This window comes from Archocentrus centrarchus, chromosome 11, assembly GCF_007364275.1.
Source record: "Archocentrus centrarchus isolate MPI-CPG fArcCen1 chromosome 11, fArcCen1, whole genome shotgun sequence".
Taxonomy (NCBI): Eukaryota; Metazoa; Chordata; class Actinopteri; order Cichliformes; family Cichlidae; genus Archocentrus; species Archocentrus centrarchus.
In genome coordinates, this window is record NC_044356.1 from 10,935,633 (window position 1) to 10,955,981 (window position 20,349).

General features: G+C 41.7%; 1 protein-coding gene across 2 annotated transcripts in view; it reads right to left on the minus strand.

Moving 5' to 3' along the window:
* ext1c (exostoses (multiple) 1c) overlaps positions 1 to 20,349 on the minus strand; it is a 95,866-nt gene that overhangs the window by 4,431 nt on the left and 71,086 nt on the right. For both annotated transcript variants that reach the window (XM_030741580.1, XM_030741581.1), the window contains exons 3-10: positions 14,084 to 14,177; positions 9,611 to 9,718; positions 7,700 to 7,819; positions 3,661 to 3,793; positions 3,051 to 3,169; positions 1,581 to 1,676; positions 1,103 to 1,189; positions 820 to 980 (exon numbers count right to left, since the gene is read on the minus strand). In XM_030741580.1, coding sequence (XP_030597440.1) covers positions 820 to 980; positions 1,103 to 1,189; positions 1,581 to 1,676; positions 3,051 to 3,169; positions 3,661 to 3,793; positions 7,700 to 7,819; positions 9,611 to 9,718; positions 14,084 to 14,177 — 918 coding nt within the window. The remainder of the gene's footprint in view (positions 1 to 819; positions 981 to 1,102; positions 1,190 to 1,580; positions 1,677 to 3,050; positions 3,170 to 3,660; positions 3,794 to 7,699; positions 7,820 to 9,610; positions 9,719 to 14,083; positions 14,178 to 20,349) is intronic.

A 20,349-nucleotide genomic window follows, 5' to 3' on the forward strand; every position in this document is an offset into this window, starting at 1 on the left:
GTGAAGATTTCTGTGATGGTTTTGCTGTTAACCCTGAGTTTTTTTTGCCCCCTCGACCTTTCAGGATTGCATGTTGTGCTCTTGGTGTGACTGTTTCAAATACAACTGCAGTATAAAGAGAATCTGTGGGATAGCATTATTTGGTGTCATAAAGGATGGCACAGTGTATCTAATACTAAAGGGAATCATGAAAGAAGCACTGAAGCACCTTTCCTTATCATCCTTAATCAGCTCTATGGCTATCTGTGGCTGCCACTTAATTAGTTCTAGGTCATTTAACTCAGTTAGTAACCTTCGTAAGCAAAAAAAAAAAGTCTATTCAATTGCAACATTCATGCCTTATTTATAGAGAAAGACATGCCAACCCACACTGCCAATCTCATCTACTTAATTGGAACACTTGACTCCAAATAGGAGAAAGTTTCACATACTTTTTGTGAAAGATTACTCACATTAATGTGTGAGTAATCATTCACATCTATGCTGTGTTCAATACATGAAAAATACAGCCGTTTGTTTTAGTGAAGTCAGGCTGTGTCTGGAAAAGTGACTGAAGATCAGACCAGCGAATATAGAAATCCTCGTTCCAAACAAACTTTTTCCTGTTCTTTTATCTGCCGCCAGATTAAACGAAAGATGCCCTCCCCCCCCCCCCCCCCCCCCCCCCCCCCCCCCCCCCCTTTTTTGAACCTTTAATTAAAAGATTAGTTAATCAACAAATTAAGTTTTTTCTTTTTGGGTTACAGCAACAAAAACACACTTTCATAGCTCTAAATGGTGATTCCTGTATTATTTTTTTTTCCTCCTGTGTTGAGGCACCTGTGATAGAATGCAGCTCCAGTCAGGACGATAGAGTAGTCGTTGGTCCATTTGGAGGTGTAGCCCCAGGCACGCTTCAGGGGATCCCAGAAGTGGCTTCTGGGGGGATAACCTACAATCCGCTCAGGGAAGCTCCGCCACACCAAGAAGGCAAAGTTCACCTGCAAGTACAGACAAGGAAGACTATTGTTGCCACATTTTTTTTTCTAAATATTAATTTATTCATGTGCAGTAATATGGATGCTTCTGCTGTATGTATTATGTGTTGTACATGTCCACACACCTCACTTGTCAGTAGGACCGTATCCTCGTCCAGGCTCAGCACTGCTTCCGTCTCTATGGCAACATGAGGTAGAAACCGACTGGTGGTCTGTGAGAAAAACAAAGTCACTAGTTTTAGCTCTGGTGCTGTATCCTGTAGGACGGCTGGCTCGTGCTCTGAGAGATTATGAAATACAGTAAATCATGTTGTGTGACTGAGATGGGTGAATCACTATAGGTTTTGCCTTGGGAGGAAGAAAAAAAAAAACCTGAAAATACACACATCTATAAAAGTAAACGCTGCACGGATCGGTGGACACGTCAGATAAACACGGATAGAAATAAAGACCGAAAAAGAGACATCAGGGCGAAAAACAGATTATCAGATATGGAGAGAGTGAGAGACGCATAAACGGACTGAGCAAGTGACAGTTTGTCATTCTGTCACTCAGACGTCAGAGCGGGCTTCAGCTTAAGTTGTGAGTGGCACTGGCCCTCACCTTCCTCCTGCCATCTGTCACAGTGAGGGGAACAGGCATAGGGGGCCATTTGCTCCGACTGGGTGGCGGTTTCTCGCTGTTCCACAGAATAATGATCTAAAACAGAAGAGGAGTGAAGCTCATATAACACGTCGACATACAGTTGCATTAGATTGATTGGAAAAGCAGCTGCCATCAATCAAAAAGTGGGACGGCAGAGGTATGCTTCCTCACCAGAACATGATTTGTTCAATGATAAATCTTCATCATCTGTAGTTGCCTCAGTTTCTCAAGTATTCAGACCACATTAAGTTTTGGACTCGTTTGCAATGTCGATTTCATTTCATATTGGTGAGTTTATACATTAAACGCTCATTTCGTAATCAATACGCCATTCATCCATCCATTTTCTTCCGCTTATCCTTTTCAGGGTCACAGGGCAATCAAAACTCGATTACCCCAAATAACAAAGTAAAAATATTTTATTTACTAAAAGTATTCCAAAATTGCAGTAGTGTTCTTGAGTATTTCTCAAAAACACCTGGATTTGAAATCCTCTATGACCTAACATCTTAAAATTTCTCCAAAGATGCTCTGTGGGGTTTAAGTTTGGGCTGAGACAGAGACTTGTCCCAGAACCACGCTTAGGTTTAGTGTCATACTGAATAGTCAACCCGGTGTGCAGTCACATGTGCTGGGAGCCGGTTTTCTTCAAGGACATGTCTGTTTTACTCAGAGCGGTTTCTCACTTGCCACTTTAGCATAAAGGCCTGATTGCTAACATGTTCCTGAGATGGCTGCCTCTTTGGCAGGTCCTCCCATCCCTGCAGAGAACTTCTATTGACTTGTTAGGTTGACGGTTGGGTTCCTGGTCACTTCTGTGACCATGGTGTTTTCTTGCTTGTTTACTCAGATTGGCACAACTCTATGAAGAGCATATCTTGCATTTCACAAGTATGGAGGCCATTGTGATCATCAGTTCATCAGAGCTGCTCAGTTTTACAACCTGGTGAGGTCTACACCTCACTGTGATTTTATCACCGAATCTTACATATACATGAACTAAACTATGTGCAATCCATCCAGTTTACAACAGTTCATCTAAAGAGGAATTAAACAGAGAGGAGGCTGACAGTAATTTTAGAAAAACAGCAGGAGTGGATGTGGATGCTTTTCAAGTGAGAGATTTAAGCTTTTCATCTGCAATAAAGGTTGAATAGGCCCCAGGATAAGCAGTTAAGGAAATGGTTGAGTGAAAGGATTTGTAACAAGTTTTCAACATATTCTTAAGATGTTTTTGCTTTGTCTGCAAGGGTTTATGAGTGTAGCTTAATAGGAAAACTCATTTAAACGCATTTAAAGTTAAATATAAACGAATAACGTATGCAAAAAAGTGAAGTGGTGTCTGACTACTTTCTGAAGCAACTATACACAGTCAAGCTTTTGCCCACTTTACATAATTTTGTCATAATGTTATCTCAGAGTGTGTACCTGTGTGCAGTACTTTGACTTAGAGACCACCTGGAGTAGCTTCATGATTGGCTGAGACTGGGAGACCAATGGAGAGACAGCGTGGATGACAGCAGTAAACTCTTGTCCTGGACTGACTCCTGAGCAAGGTCACGAAACAAAGATGTGCACGTAGGAAAGAAATGTGTTATCTGTGTGAACAGCTGCAGGGTGCTCCTCCTCTAAACCTGAACTAACAAATGTTTATCTGCATTAATCAGTTAAGGATCATCAGAACAATTTAAAGCCACTATGAAGACTTGTGACAGTGTGCCGTAAAGAGTAACGCTGCCACTTAAGGCGAGACGCCAAATTTCACCAAGTGTGTCTGAGTTTTCCACAAATGCTTAAGCAATCAGTGTAATTTATAAAATAATGACGTTAAAAGGATAAAAGAAGAGGAAGCCATATCTGTGACAAATTTTTGGCAGGATTGCAAAAAAATTAAAACAAATACAGACGAGGACTTAAATAAACGTTTGATTACAATTTGCTGATGGAGTGTTGATTATTCATCTCCTTTCCAAAATCCTTAGCATGCAATCAAGATTTGCAAACTGTGCGGATTCATTTAAATAAACCGTGTGTTTACCTAATCCAAGATAGTAGAACGGGAAATGTGCAAGATGAGTGGAGTACTCCGGCAGGACCAGCAGACCTCCTGGCAGGGAGTTCCACATGTACTTGTTCCTCGATACGTGAGAAAACACACGGTCTTTAATAATCTAAAGAGGAAAAAAAAATTGGATGAAGTTGGATGTGGGTTGTGATGTGAGAAGTAGAGAGAACATGTTGGCTTTATGCAGTAAAGTGGCTGTTGGGCTCATCTACTATAAGCCTGCACCACACTCATTCCCCCCCCCCTTCTAAGCCAGTGCATGAGAGTTTTAAAGCTTAATATAAACTGCACTGCAGTTCAAGTCCTGACACACTTGTCTCTGAATATATTAGCGGTCTGTAATGACAGGATCTGTGTACTTCCCATTGTACACCAACAGGAGGTGTCCATGCAGCAGCAACAGTGGAATCTGAAGCCCTCTGCCTCAGTGACCTCAGGCTAACTGCACAGCTGTCTCCCGTGGGGAGGGGTTCCCCTCTACATGTATTATGTATTGTATATAACCAGCTTATCACTAACCTCCAGAACCTTTCTGTTACTATCCCTTGGATAAATCTCAGACAGCAAATAAGCTAGGAACTTCCAGACCTGCGTTCATAAACATCAGATTACAAAGCCTATCCTAATGGTGTTTTCTTTAGATTTCAGCAGGGTTAAATCTGTTGTTTTCCTACATTTTTATGTGCTAAAATTGGCATTAGCATTCTGTGCAAAAATGTCTCATATAAGATAGTTTAGCATTTCTTTTCATGCATCATCTGAACGTTGGGCCAACCTTCAAATGACATTCTCTAAGCCAGAGTAGCTTCCTTTGAAATGCATTTCTCTGCAGCTTGTTCAAAGACAGAAAAGCTAGACAATACGTGCACAGAGAAAGATACTCTGAGAGCAAGACTGGACACTGGTACTGGGAAAATTAAAGAAAAACCCAAGGAGCTCTTTGTTTCTCTGGTTTAAGTTGTGTTTTTTTTTCTTTTTCTGAACCTGATGTGCAACATAAAAGTCAGAACAGTTAGCACCGAGGTAGAAACTGGCAGGTTGAGACTGATATTTCCAAAGTAATGATATATAATTTCTATACATTAGGGGATTTCTCTAAGACTTCAGGTGGATCAGATGTGGCCTGCTTTGAAATGTTTCACAGGCACAGTTCAACACAAAGCTGAGTTAGTAAAAGAGTGGAAATGTAGAGCATGGGCCAGGCTCCAACCCTGTAATCATAATGATAGGAGGGTGGTTTGATTCAAATATGAAAACTCTGCTGGAAAGCTGTCTTCTGAAAGAGGACTGATGATACAGGACACAGGCGGTAAAATACATCGAAGTAGCAACTACGGCTGTGTTTGTAGCAGCAGCTGCGTCCACTGGAGAGGTCTGAGTTCTGCACATTTCCAAATAGATCTGTATAGTAGCAGAGAAAAAAAAAAATTCAACTAGGTTTGTAGCATTACTCACATCACCCATATTTGTGGGACACAGGCCTTGTGTTGGCACTAGGGTGTCAAAGCTTAACGTGATACCAGTAAAGCGGATTTGTAAATTCCACTCCCATTTGAGTCAAAAGCATTTGAGTACAGAGCACGGTACGCTTTATGGTGGATATACACCGATCAAGCATAACATAATTATGACCACTGACTGGTGAGAACACTGATTTTCTCTTCATCATGGCACCTGTTAGTGGGTGGGATATATCAGGGAGAATGTGAACATTTTGTCCTCAAAGTTGATGTTAGAAGCAGGAAAAATGGGATAAGGATTTGGGCGAGTTTGATAAGGGCCAAACTGTGATGGGTAGACGACTGGGTCAGAGCATCTACAAAACTACAGCTGTGGGGTGTTTCCAGTCTGCAATGGTCAGAATGGTCCAAGGTCAAAGTGGTCTAAGGATGGAGCAGTGGTGAACCAGCGACAGGTTCATGGGCAGCAAAGGCTGATAGAAAGGTGTAAGAATACACGGTGCATTGCAGTTTGTTGTGTATGAGGCTGCATAGCTGCAGACCAGTCAGGGTGCCCATGCTGACCCCTGTCCACAACCAAAAGCGCCACCAATGGACACATAAGCATGAGAACTGGACCACAGAGCAATGGAAGAAGGTGGCCTGGTTGAATGAATCACGCCTTCTTTTACATCACGTGGATGACCAGGTGCATGTGCGTTGCTTACCTGGGGATGCACTATGGGAAGAAGGCAAGCCCGTGGAGGTAGTTTGATGTTTTGGGCAATATTCTGCTGGGGAACCTTGGGTCCTGCCATCCATGTGGTTACTTTAATATAAACCACGTACCTAAGCACTGCAGACCATGTACACCCTTTCATGGAAACGGATGTAGCCTCTTTCAGCAGGATAATGCTCCCTGCTGCAAAGCAAAAATGGTTCAGAAATGAGGCTTGGCTTCCAAATTTCCCAGATCTCATTCCAATAGAGCATCTCTGGGATGTGCTGAACAAAAAAGTCCGATCCATGGAGGCCCCACGTCACAACTAACAGGACTTGAAGGATCTGTTGCTAACATCTTGGTTCCCGAACCGTGGGACACCTTCAGGGGTCTAGAGGAGTCCGTGCCTCAACAGCTCAGGGCTGTTTTGGCAGCAAAAAGGTGGGAAATACAATATTAGACAGGTGGTCATAATGTTATACTTGATTGGTGTACTTGCATGTCATGTGCAGTTTCAAAAAACAAAGATGGCAAAAGCCAAAACACTCATCTGGAAGCTTCAAACAGGGGCTTTACTAACCAATGGCTGATGGCACTGTGGCTACAGTCATGTGAAAAAAGAACAAAATCACAGGAGTTTATGCAGTCCTGTGAAAAACTAAGTATGTCTCCAATACTTTGCTGTAATATTTTTCTGTATAACTTTATCAGTCTCTCACATCACGTTGTGGAGGAATTTTGGCCCACTCTTCTTCACAGCGTTGCTTCAGTTCATTGAGGTTTGTGGGCATTTGTTTAGCACCGCTCTCTTAAGGTCCCACTACAACGTTTCAATCAGATTGAGGTCTGGACTGACTGAGCTATGGCAACACCACGATTATTTTCTTTTTCAGCCAATCTGTTGAAGTTTTGCTGCTGTGCTTGGCATCATCGTCTTGTTGCACGACCTGATTTCAGTTTTTTTTTTTTTTTTTTAATGTACAGAGGAGTTCGTGGTCGTCTCAATGACTGCAAAGTGCCCGGGTCCTGTGGCTGCAAAACAAGCGAAAATCATCACCCCTCCAGCACAGAGTTCAACAGTTGTTATGAGGCATTTGTGCTGATATGCTGTAGTCAGTTTACACCAAACATGGAGCTGTGCGTTACAGCCAAACCTCTCCACTTTGGTCTTGTCTGTCCAAAGGACACTGCTCTCGAAACCTTGTGGTTTGTTCAGATGCAACTTTTCAAACCTAAGCCGTGCTGCCATTTTCTTTTTGGAGAGAAGAGGCTTTCTCCTGGCAACCCTTCCAAACAAGCCAGGAGTGTTCAGTCTTTTTCTAACTGTAGTGTAATTGGCCTTAATATTTAATATTAAGCCTTAATAACTGAAGCCTGTAGAGTCTGAGATGTAGCTCAACAGTTTTACAGTTTCTCTGAGCATTGCACAATCTGACCTTGGGTGAAGAGTATGGCATTGTGTTAACACAAACCTGAATGCTCCAGAGCAGCAAAACTGCAATTTATCAAGTGCATTTGATTAGCACCTAGCTGCTGCTCACTGATTTCATGGGAATTTAGAGGGCAAGTGTGGAGTTTTTCCCGGGACTGGAAAAAATGATCTTAGTAGACTAATCTACAATCCTCAGACTAAAATACCAAAGTAACTGGATGTGTAGAGATAATATACTGTAGACTATTTTATCAGATAGTTCCTGAAGTGTCCTGCATGCTCTACCCAGCAACAACCTGTCCTCTGTTTCAAATAGTGGGACCACATTCTGACTTTGGACCTGGATTCTGCCAATAACATCTGTATGGCTTTTCTGTGGCTGGACCTTATTATTGCGAGTTTGTCCATTTTTGGACTGACCTCCAGTGTGGTGAGGACTATCTTGTCCACCGAGGAAAAGTAGGCTTCCCACAACATCTGTGTCCTTTGTCTTAGAGCCAGGATGCTCTCATTCCCTACTGCTATCACTGTAGATGGAACCTGATGAGAAGAGATAAAGAGGAAAAAAAAAAAAAACACCAGATAGTGAAATGATGAAAGAGATTAAACAGAGCAACAGAGAAAAAAAATGGCGATTTTTCCTTTGGTGGTTATTGTTTAAAGCAAAGTGTGTCTTTTAAAATAGACTAGAAAAGAGATAAAGAGAAACTACAAAAACAAATTTAAGGGGTTGCTTAATTTGGCCCTTAAAACATTTGACACAGATCTGATTTAGGGCCTGTCGTTCAGATAATGAGACCTTAATTGGTGAAGATGAATTGGGGGGGATTCAGATGAACCACCAAAATTGATTTAATCAGTTAGAGAGCTAGGGTCTTTGACTCAATCAAAGAGGAGAAACACGTTAAACTTAGAAAAATAAGAGCAGTTGACTCATCTAAGCCGTGATATCTGCATACAGCTAATATAGTTTCTAATGAAAGCTGCGATGCCTCAAAAATCTCCCTCTGTTTTCTAAAATTCTTGATCTTGATCTCTCAGCCTCTTTTTCTTTTAACCACACACCTTCTTCAGTGCTGCAATATAATCATACTGCTCCATTCTGATTCTCTGTTTGCTCTGTCCTCTTATTCATTTTAGTGCATGTTAAGGACAGCTTCACTAGCGTAGTGTAGTCCTCACTTCATCTACTGTGTCTGCCTGCACTCAGCCTTGCATTAGTTGCACTCAGATCACAGATGATGTGAATGCCTGGGTGTAATATATGTGTGTTTCCAAGTGAGACTTTTGCAGGTGTGCAGAAATTCCACTGATGAGGTCAGCTCATTCAACCAATTCTGCCCTAATTTGAAAATGTCTCCCCTGCCCTGAACTCCAGGGAGCTTGTTCCTGCTCATTAGCAGAATGCCAATTCATGCCCTCTATTGGTCAAGATCGAAGCGGATCAATGCAGAGGAGACATGATGTAATTTGTGTGTGAGAGAGAGATAAAGGTTGCAGCAGGGGGAGAACTGGCTTTTCTCACTCGCTGTGTTTATTTGCGTGTCTGTGTAACAAGGAGACACGGTGAGAGAGTGAGTGCTTTTGGAATAAAGCTGGATTAAGGCCTTTTGGGGTGTTTAATCTCAAAGGAGCTCCAAGCTGTAACCACATCGTTTGATACAGGTAATGCCTGCCTGGATGTTTTCCAGTGGCCATGTTTGCATTTAAACTAAGCCAATCCTCTGCACAGGCAGAGAAAAATGCTGGCCATCAATCTTTGCAAACCTTACAAAGTAGGTTTTAGTGGTTTTGTGTTTCGTAAGATGTGTTTATTCTGTTAAAAACAGAATAAATGAACATCTGATTAAAAAAAAAAATCGAAAGGTTAAGATACATGCTGGATCTCTTAAACGTGCTTCTTTGTTGAGTATCACATCTCTTTACATGTCTCCTGGCTACTGTTGCTGTCAAATAATGGCATAATTCCAAAAAAAAAAAAAAAAAAAGAGGTAACCTACATGACTCCAAAACTGTGGATAAATATCTCTGGATATGTATTTATTTATAGTCATATATTCATCTGCTAGAACTGAAAATGCCCATTTTTGATGATAGAGAATAACTTATGGCCTGATGAGCCATCAATTCTTTAAATTTTGCAAAATGAAAGTCTGTTTTTCATGCAGTTGGATAACTGTCTGCATCCACATGCATTAAACTGAATTTGCCACACTGCTCAGTAGTAGCCCGCTGGTACGCAAAGACCATGAGCATCTACTTTAGACATCCTGAATGTACATCTGACCATCAACACAATGTCTGTTAAGGTGTTCATCTTATGTCTGTTACCTGAAGTAGTAATCTCTCGTCTCCCTCGATGACTGCCTGGTTCCACTGTATGACATCAGAAAACGGCAGCTCCCAGCCGTTACTCAGCAGTACTGGGATACACGCCGCCTGGACACAGATGCATTGGAATTATAGAACATAGGACAAACTTAACAAAATATATATTAGCTTTGCACAGCTGCAGATGAAATTGGTTGCTTCTAGTTTCCTGTAGCCAGACCCATTTCCACAGCTCTAAATAAATAGCTTTGCTGGATCCATTATCATTCTACGATAGTATAAAAGTGCTTTGGCCCTTTCTGTTCCCTTAAACCAATCACAATCACATTGGGTGGTGCTAAACCCAGGATGTAGCGAGGCTGCAAAATTTTCTTTTCTGGGAGAGACTTTTTTTTTTTTTTTGGTGGAACACTTGCACGTTGGGAGGCAAAAGCTGTCATTATCACACTGTGTTACATAGATAGATCTGGCTGTGCACGACTAATTCTTGAAAATATATACAACCACCCAAGAACCAAGCAGGCCTGCTTTGCCAGAATGTTCCTTTTTTGTAAGCGTGTAGGTTGCAATTTTGGAGCTCGTTGTTGTTTCCCAAAGAAAAGCGGATTTTGAAACTGGTAACATGAAGAGAATGCCAGGAGAATGCCATGTGAAATTCACAGCCAAAGGCAGGCTTATACCCACAGTTGACATCCAGTGAGTCAAAATGGATTCCTTCTGATTCAGCCCTCCTAGCTGCTGGCTTGGGCTCCCCTTTGGCAGTAAATGCTATAGTTTGACATACTACAGCTGCATGAACACAATGTAGTCTGTAGGAGTACAGCCCCAGCTGCTTGGCACTGTGATTTCCCAAACTGAGCAAATAATATGATCAATGTTTCTATGTTTCTATATGCGTGAGTGTGAGAGAGGGAGAGAGACCCTTACAGAGTGGCTGGAATGAGCAGTAACGATCTCTACTTTCCGTGGAAACCCTGGAGGTTTGATAAACACTGTCATTCATATAGATGCAAACACAGATGTGGCTGACAGGGCTGACTCACTCTGCACTAATTAGGCACAACCACTGAGGGGGACATATGTGGGGAAAGAAGAACACTGACGGGAGAGAAAGCGGGGGGGAAAGAAAGAACCAGTTGATGCGTTACGGCATAATGCTTCATTGAAGTGGATTTTTTTATGTCGCCTTATTTCTTTATTTACTGACAGGTTTTTGATGTTGTCCTCCTTTCTTTGCTACCCTTGCACCCCTTTGGTCTTCCCCTCTCTGTAACTCTATCAGATTTTCTCCTTGTGTGCTTGGTTTTTTTTTGTTTGTTTTTTTTTCCTTTCAGTTTCTCTCTGCAGCACTTTCATCTCACCCTGCTCAATTCCTCTTTTTACTCACTGTGGTCTGGACTGTTGGTAGGTCTGGGTTTGTTTCTACCTATTTTTTTTTAATTAAACCACTAGAGATACACCATCAGCAGCTGAAATTGTGGAGATCAACCACTCTTCGGCCCAATGAGACTTCCACGCTCTGGTATTCCATCAGAGAATAAACCTGCTGAAGGACGCTTGAGCAGGACTTGTAGATGTATGCATGTGTGGGAATTAGCACCAGGTTACAACAAGGCCAAATGAAGATTCTCAAGTGATAATCCAAGGCCTTTAATTTTAATTTTGCAGCAGCTCACCTGAGCCTTCTCCCTGAGAGATAAATCACTGTGAGGGTGAGCTTCAAACATTTTATAGCCCCCTCTGCCTGGAGGTAGAGGAAAATGAAGGCCTCTGTGCTGTGTAGTTGTTTTTAGTTTGTTTGCATTGGGAGATGAAGAAGGGGAGGCTCTGAGCAATGGTGTGTGTGGAGGAGTGTGCAAATGTGTGTCTGTGTGTATACTGGAAAGCTGGCAGTAAGTTTCCTACCACAGTGGTAATTGCCAGTTCTTTTGTGGGCTTGGCTGGCACGAAAAATTTTTTTTTTTTAAAAAGAGTACACAAGCAAAAAAATCTTGAAGAGTGGCTTGAATGGAAAAGAGAGAGACCGTTAGGGAGGAGAGAACAAGAGAAAAGGAGAGAGCAAAAAAGGGAAGGCAGGAGGAGAAAGGGACCATGACTGCTGCCTGCTGCCAAGCCAAGTGGGTTGTGTGTGGATTTGTCCATTCAGCAGACATCAGCGGTGGGGCAGGCTGCCACTCCCATAGATGCTTCCGGACTATTCTCACACACACACACACACACACACACACACACACACACACACACACACACACACACACACACACACAGCCCCAGAGAGCAGTGCAGCCAGGGAACACTGTAGCAGCCAGAGAGTTCAGCGTTGGGCACATCTAAAAACAGCCACTGCTGCTTCCTGCACTGGTGTGAGAACATCAACTTGGGTGGCAGAGCGAGAACTACAGCACACTGACTGGTTTAAACTGTTCTCTCACCCCACTGCCTGTGGTTTCTTGATTGTTTGTGTACTTGCACATTTCACTGATGGACTTAAATGAACGATTCCAGTGTTTGTATAAGTGCATGCTTGCATCTCTGTGTGTTAATGGATCCATTTTAGCCTAAAAGGCCTTTCCAACAGCAAATAAAGACTTTATGGCCCAATCTGCATTCAGCACAGCACAATGGTCTGGGGAAAACACTTGCAGATGTGACCATTAAGGTGTCAATAACCAAAAACACTACATAAACCGCAGCTTTGGAACGTAAACATTCTGCATTCTTTGTACTTCCTCGTCGACTGAATGATAGCATGTGAGCTCGTGCAGCGAGAACTGAAAAATCAGAATCAGACAATATTTTAATAGCTATCATGTTGGCATGTTTCACAAGGGATTTTAGCTGTTTAACCAGAAAGTCCTGAAAACTCACTCAGGCTGAATCGAGGATGAACAACAACAGGTTTTTTATAAAGAGCAAACCGATGAATGATTTTTTTTATTCTTATGTTTCTACATTTGGCACACTAAGCCAAGCAAATAATTAAGATTGGTAAACACATACGGATTCAGTCATGATTCAATAGAACCAAGTTTAGCAGCAATAACTCAAAGTAAGAATTTTCTGTGGCTTCATCAGCCTCTCACATTGTTGCAGGAATTTTTGTCCACTCTTCTTTACAGCCTTTCTTCATTTCATTGAGGTTTGTGGGAATTCATTTATGCACAGCTCTCTTTAAGGTCCTGCCACTGCACTTCAGTCAGGTTGAGGTCTGGACTTTGGGCCATTGCAACACCTTCATTCTTTTCTTTTTTTCAGCCAATCTTTAGATTTGCTGCTGTGTTTGGGACCTTTGCCATGTTGCATGACCCAATTTAAACCAGTCAGACAGATGGCCTCATATTTGACTCTAGAATACTTTGAGTCAACCCTGACCCCCCTCGTTAAACCAATCACTGCACGGTGCCCAGGTCCTGTGTCTTCCAAACAAGTCCAAATCATCACCCCTCTGCCACTGTGCTGACTGTTGATATGAGCCATTTGTGCTGTTATGCTGTGTTTGGTTCTCTCCAAATGTGTCACTGTGCAATGTGGCCAAACATCTCCACTTTGGTCTCATGTGACAAAAGGACATTGTTCCAGAAATATTGTGGTTTGTTCAGATGCAATTGTGCAAACCTCAGCCATGCTGCTTTCTTGTTCTCTTGGCAACCCTTCCAAACAATAGTTCAGTCTTTTTCTAATTGAACTGTCATGACATTTCACACGCTAACTGATGCCCGTAGAGTCTGAGATGTAGCTCGTGGTTTCTGAGCACTGAAGGTCTGGCCTTAGACTGAATATACTGGGACATCCATCCTCCTGAGAAGACTGGCAGCTGTCCTAGCTTTCTCACTGTAAAATGATGGACTTTGAAATGTTTGGAAATGGTCTTACAACCCATCCCAGATTGATGGGCAACAACAATTACTTCTCTGAGATCACTGTTTCCTCTTTGACACTGTGTTAACACACACCTGAATGCTCCAAGTTGCTGATGATCAGCTAATCAAGTGCATTTGATTAGCAGCACCCGGCTGTTACTTTCACTATTAAGCCTCCCTGTGAAACCTCTCTTTATCATGAGCATACACCATTTCATAATATTAACGATTATGTAAAACCAAGTTTAAATTGGCAACATTAACAATTCATAATCAAAATTTCAGCTTTGGCGTCATGATAGTAAGCTCATCTAATTTGCTTCATTCAGACTGTGTTGGTACCATAAGCAAAGAGCCCACCAACTGTTAGATCCTGACTCAAATAATACTAAAGCTAATCGGCACATGAAAGCGTGTGACGTTATTTGATGCAGCTAATCTCCAGAGAAATCAACAAAAGTGTTGGATCTTATTCCTCACGGCGAAAAGCAGTTTGAGACGATGGGGCCTTTTAATGTTGTGGAATCCAGGTGTAGGGCATGAAAAATCATTTATGAGACATTAAGGTAAATAATGTTTCAATTAAGCACTGTGCAGAACAATATATATTTACCTGCAGCGACTCAAGGAAGCGGAACGAGCCCAAGCGTCGACCTCGAGGCACCAAACAGAACGTCGAGTTGTGGAGGAGCTCCTGGTAATCAAACCTAGCACAGAGCAATTATAAACCATTATTAATCTTTGTCAACATGTATGTATACAGAGGCAGGATTTCTTAATTATTACCAGTTGATCTTTTAACCCACAGGTATTTACAGGTATTATTAAAATCATGTATTTGTGACTGTTCTGGTTATCTAACCATGCAGAGTTTTGACTTTGTAAGACAGTAAAAAGTGGAAAAAGAAGTAATACTGTGCCTGGAACAGTTAAAGAAGAAAGTAAAGTCTAGAGTGAGAGTAATAATAATATGCCAACTGGCAGATTAATATTGATACAAGCAGAATAACTTTGTAAAAGCAGAAATGATTAAAAACGGTCACAGTGTGAAGGCCTTATCTACTAAAATGATAGCAAACAAATATAATAAATAGTCTGCCAACGTGGCAGCACATGCTCCCTCTAATACATCAAATTTAACATCTGTCACACATTAAATAAACTGGGATTTTTGTGGCTTTTCATTTCAGATATTTAGTCATAATGCCTCAGATTATGTGCCATCATAAATCTTCCCTCTGCAGACACGTTGGCACCGGTACAGATAACTACTACATGTTGGAAAAAGTATCTATCACTGAGCTCATAAGTAAATATGCCCTAATCTCTCTTCTCTGTTGTAGACAAGATGACTTGAGCTCATGCCAAGTAAGAAACTTTGAGTGTACCACTCCCACTGGCTCAGGTCCATCGCCTCATACTCATATTTCATACTTCCGTGATGTAGAAGATGCCAAATGGAAATCTCTGCAACAATACTCCCCTTCATACCCTAAGCAGAACAGCAACGGTCGAGTGGCATAACGGTTTCATGGTAAAGAACTGCACAGGGGAGCAAACAGATGAGGAAACAAACGGCCTCTTGAGGGAAAGTTCAACTTTCCCCTTCGCCCCGATCTAATCACTCCACTTCACCCCCCCCTGTTTAGGTCCTGCTCTTACCCGGCTCTTCTTCCTCAGCCCTCCCATGTCTCTACATCCAACACTCAGCTTGTTTATTTGCAGCAGGAACATCAGTGCAAAATATGCCTGCTATTAATCTTCTCGCTCCCTTAGTCATTTATCTAACCCTTCATGAGTGACAAGATGCAGGCCTCTTTTGCTCCCAGGATGACAAAAATTGGGCTTCCATTGCTCATGCTGGCAACAGTTAACACTGGCACACTCGGTTCTGGAGTTCAAGATCTGAAAGGATGTCACTGTTATAGCTCAGCGTTTGCTGTGCATCCAATATAAATGTGTCAAAACCACACCAAACAGACACACACAGACCCACACAAACACTGGCATCAGTGTACTGAAAGACAAGGCTTGTCTGACGTTGCTTGCAGCTCTGCTCTGATATTCCTCCACCTGTTGATGGAGCTGATAGAGAGATATCTCTACTGCTTTATGCACATACGTGCATATGTGCGTGGGTGTGTGATGAGGATCTATTTGCATGTACACAACAGCACAAAACTCCAATGAGCAGCACTGATGTACATTTGAAATTAATCTTCCAGTGAAAACATCCATCATGACTGTTAAAGAGATTTGCACAATGTATTTCTGAGGATTTGCTGTCCAAATCTTGTTCTAAGCTCGAGATTTGGGTAAAGATATGCATTTAGCTATGCATGAGTAAATGAATTTGTAGATTGCATCTGTGAAAATGTACAGCTCCACTGTGTATTCATGTGTCTGAGCAAAGGGAATAAATAAATGTGTAAGTGAGAGTGTGTGTTGCATTCAAAAGTAAATGTCTTGTCTTCTAGAATAAACATACCGAGTTTCGGCATGTTGGTATGAGAATACATGAATATTCTGCTAAACTGTGTATGTGAGCGTGCACATGCCGTATATTTTTATGAATGCCTTTGCATCGGTCGTGGCTAATGTGAAACAGCGGGACCTCATTGCATTTTTCAAATGTAGTGAGACCGAGCTGGTTAGCCTGACCCACTTCTGTCTCCGGGTGTGCTGCTTCTGTGTCCGTGCATGTGTTTTTGTGCGTGTTTGATAATGCATAACTGCGACTCAGCTTGCGCTGAAGGGGGACTGTGCTAGTCTGAATGCAACTCGGTCTGTCTGCAAATCTAGCAGTCTGGCTAGCTGGCTGCTTCCTTAATGAGGGAATACATCAATGCAGGGAACAAGTAAAAGCACTTTGTTTTCAACAGCAAATAACCAAGCCTGCTGCCTCGCCTTCAATCGCTCTCACTTTCTTTTCATCTGCCCTTTTGTTTTTGCATCTTTCCTTTGACCACGCATGAGCTTATCAATGCCAGCCGTCATATAGAGCCCACAGGCAGATGTGGGAAGTAGTAGTGTAGGTGTGTTTGCGTAATATATATAAATAAATCGACAAGTGGTAAATTAAGTAATTAATCAACAGGAAAATGAAACATTTTCACAAATTTACATTTTGTAAGTAAAAAACCTCAAATGTGAAGATTTTCTACTTTTTTGATTCTTATATATATCATAAAAACAGTTGGTAGCTTAGTAAGTCTTTTTTTTTTCCTCCAAAATGATATAAAGAAAATATAGTTTTAAATTTGCCACTGTCCCTTTCCAAGCAGTCACAATGTGCAGCAATATATTGATCCCAGTCCTCGTGCCAGACTTGGAATGCCCCCTGCACGTCCTATTCTGTAAGTGCTTCAAATCACCATCTGGAACATGTGCTCGATCTTCTCCACTGTGTAAAAATGGTGACCCTTCACCTCAAATTTTGTATTGGAGAAAAGAAAGAAGCTGCAGGGAGTCAAATCTGGTGAGTAGGGTGCTTTGAAACACTGTGAGCAGGCGAATGGTGACATAGTTCAAGTTCTTTTGCACCAGATGGATGGATGGACAGATGGACGGATTGATGTTCTCCCACAGACACGTCAGAACTTTGCATTGCAACTTGGTGCCGACAGTCTAACCCTTGGGGATGTTTCATAGTGCACAACCCTCTGAATGCTGAAGAAAACTGCGAGCTGTTTTAGGCTAAATAAGTGAGTTTTGCAAGTATGCACGGCCTCCATCGCATTAGTGAAAATTTATATAAAAGTGTAGCCATGAACCGGCCCTTCACATTAATTTCCAAAACTGCCATTTTTGGCTTCATACACATAGATTAGTACCTCTGATTGTGAGCCAGCAGTTGTGGCACAAAAGGTAAAGTGTCTAAAATATGACACATTTACAAGAATTCTGTCAGATCAGTCGGGCCACCCTAAACAGCAGCTGAGTGACAAAATTTGTGGGTTTGTAAGTCGAGGAACCGTCAATTTAAATGTGAAAAAAAAAAAAAAAAAAAGATAATTTGCATGCATATGAGTGAATATGTGAGTCAGTGATTCTGTGAGTTGGGTAGGTAAGCCCAGCTAAAAGACAAAGACTCACTTTGCATAAATGTTTGTGTGTATAACTGCATAAATGCGATTCTATAGTGTCCCTAAAAAGGAATGCACTTCCCTGCATGTTACTTTGGGAAAGTATCCATCGAGTATGTCATGTGCACACTAATCTCAGGTCTTCTTCTCTCCATCTTTGCCCCTTCTTCCTGTGACTACCACAGGGTCTAGAGCCTTTGCTTGCTCTGCTCCTGGCCTCTGGACCTCCCTCCCACCAGACATCTGTAACATTGACTCTCTCTCTCCACTTTCAAATCCTGTCTCAAAATGCTGGCAAACACACTCTGATCAGCTTCCACCTGTCACATGAATCCTCTGTTCTTAATGATTTCATGTATTGTAAACTTGATTCATTGACTTCATGGATATTTTCTTGGTTATTCTTAAATTGTTTTTCCAAGTCTTCTGTGTAAGGTGACCTTGAGTGTTTTGAAAATTGCTTAAAAAAATATCATTAAATTACATTATTTAGCAAATCAGCAATTTTAGCCAAACACCTTGGTTGAAAAGACACAAATTATGCTAAAAAGATGCTAAAAATAATGTGACTTCACATCTGCTACTGTTTGCCAACTTTTGCTGATCTGAGATTGATGGAACCAGTATTTATTTGGGCAATAATGTTTATTAAGTGACTTAAACTATCAGTTTTTATTTATTTCAGGACCACAGTAGTTATGTGTGAAACTTACACTTAATTTTTTGACACTAGGTGTTGTCTGAATACATTTCCATCTCATTTGTATGCTCTTGATTGCACAGAGTGCTTGTGGGTTTGTGATGAAGGGTCCTGATTATGTGCACACTTAGATCTGTAGAAGTCAGCATTGCTCTGTGTTTGCATTTGTGTGTGCTTTTGTGTATGTGTGTACACACACACACAGACACACACACACACACACACCCCGTATCCTCCCAACTTTTTCCAATCTTCATGCCTCCCAAGAGAACAGATATAGTTAAATATTAAACATCCAATATGGGGGCAATCTATGTAGATGGATAAGAGAAGTTGATTTGTAGTCAAGACACACACATTCACTCTCTTTTTCCTCACTTACAAAAAACACACAAACATACATAGATTTATGCCTGATATCTTCATATTTCTATCCTTTTTTCATATTTTTGTCTCAGCTTCTCTCTCTAACGTGCACACACAAAGTGCACAGTGCACCACAGCCTCTCTCTCTCTCTCTTTAAGTCAAGTCACTGGGCTCAGTCTGATACCCATACCCATCATCAAAGCTGTGTTTACTAAGATGGCACCACTCTGAGTTGCCGACTGTGTGTGCATGTGTGTTTTGGGTTGTCTGATAAGCAAATCTGCTTCTCCTCTGCCCTCCAATCCTTTCTCTCACTTACACACACACATCAGCTTCGCCCTCCCTGACTTGTTTTTTACCCTCCATTTTTTAAATTTACACACACACTGTGTCCACTTTTCCTTTTATTTCTGCATCATTCTTCCACATACTCTTTCTCATATTCTGTGCTAAACACTGACTAATATATATTGACTACGTGTAAGCAGAGAGGTGAGGGATGGAGGGAGACAGGAGGGGTAGGTGGGGTGGATGCTCCTTGACTGACAGGAGCTTCTGGTCAGTTGATCTCCACTCTGCTTCCTGTAAAGGTCAGGTGTTGATGGAGCGTGAACGTGTCCCAGTTTTTGTGTGTTTGCATGCGTAAGCACAAGTGTGTGGCTCACAGAGGGTTATGGATTAGCTGCCACGACACTAACAGGCCACTGTCAGTGCTTTTCATTCTTATGTACACCTCATCGAGCACACTATGACCTGACTGTCTTGGTAATTTCGGTACACACCTTACAAATTACGACCAAAGCTGTAGGTCCAAGCAACCACCGTTCACATGTTTCATTTTATGTGCGCATCTTGGAAACAATTGTGAAAATCAATTAAAGGCGCAACTGACATTTTGCATCAAGACAAGTGAGTGTTTGAAGGAATGTCTGGAGGGGACACTGGAAGAAAGACATCACCAGTTTCTGTTGCTAAAATATCCAATGTAATGATATCCAATAATTATGGTTTTTCTACAATGTGCTTAAAAATATTGAGCATATTCAAGCCTCTGCTGCTTGCCTGCTTAGTCATTCAGAAATATGTATGTAGCCAGCTGCTGCAGCCTCTGGGACTGGGGAGGAAGGGAGGGTCGGAAGAGAGTGAGCCTCAAAACTACAGCTCTGTCTGCGGGCAATAGGTCAGGAACTTGATGCTATAGCTTACAATAAACCTGCCATCAGACAGAAGCAGGGGCAGACATTTTAGTGCTGTATTTTATTGTAAGATGGACAACAAACATTATTTGGACAACAAAACACTGGAAATCAAAAATGAAATAAGACAAAAAGACAAATGGGAACAACATATTGTAAAGATTAGAGAGTGGAAAGGCAAAAAGGTGCAGAAAGAGAAAAGAGAGAGGGCACGAAAGACAGGAGGCTAAACAGAGTTCAGGTTTCAGTGTGCAGAGGAATGAGGTCTTCTAGTATCCTCTTACAATAAACAGACACCAAAGGAGGGAGACAGAGACAAGTGTTCATGCTCTTCTTTGTGTGGAAGATGTCTTGGGAATGTCTCACAGTAGCAAAAGTGTTCGAAATCTCATTTTCTACTCTTTTTTTTTTCCCTCCTCATCCCTTCTGTCTTTATCTTTTTCTGCATTCCAGTAATCTTCATGTGAAGGGGGAAGAAAAACGAAAAACAAAACTGGGCTGATGTTTTAATGCCATTGTGCGTGCGTGACA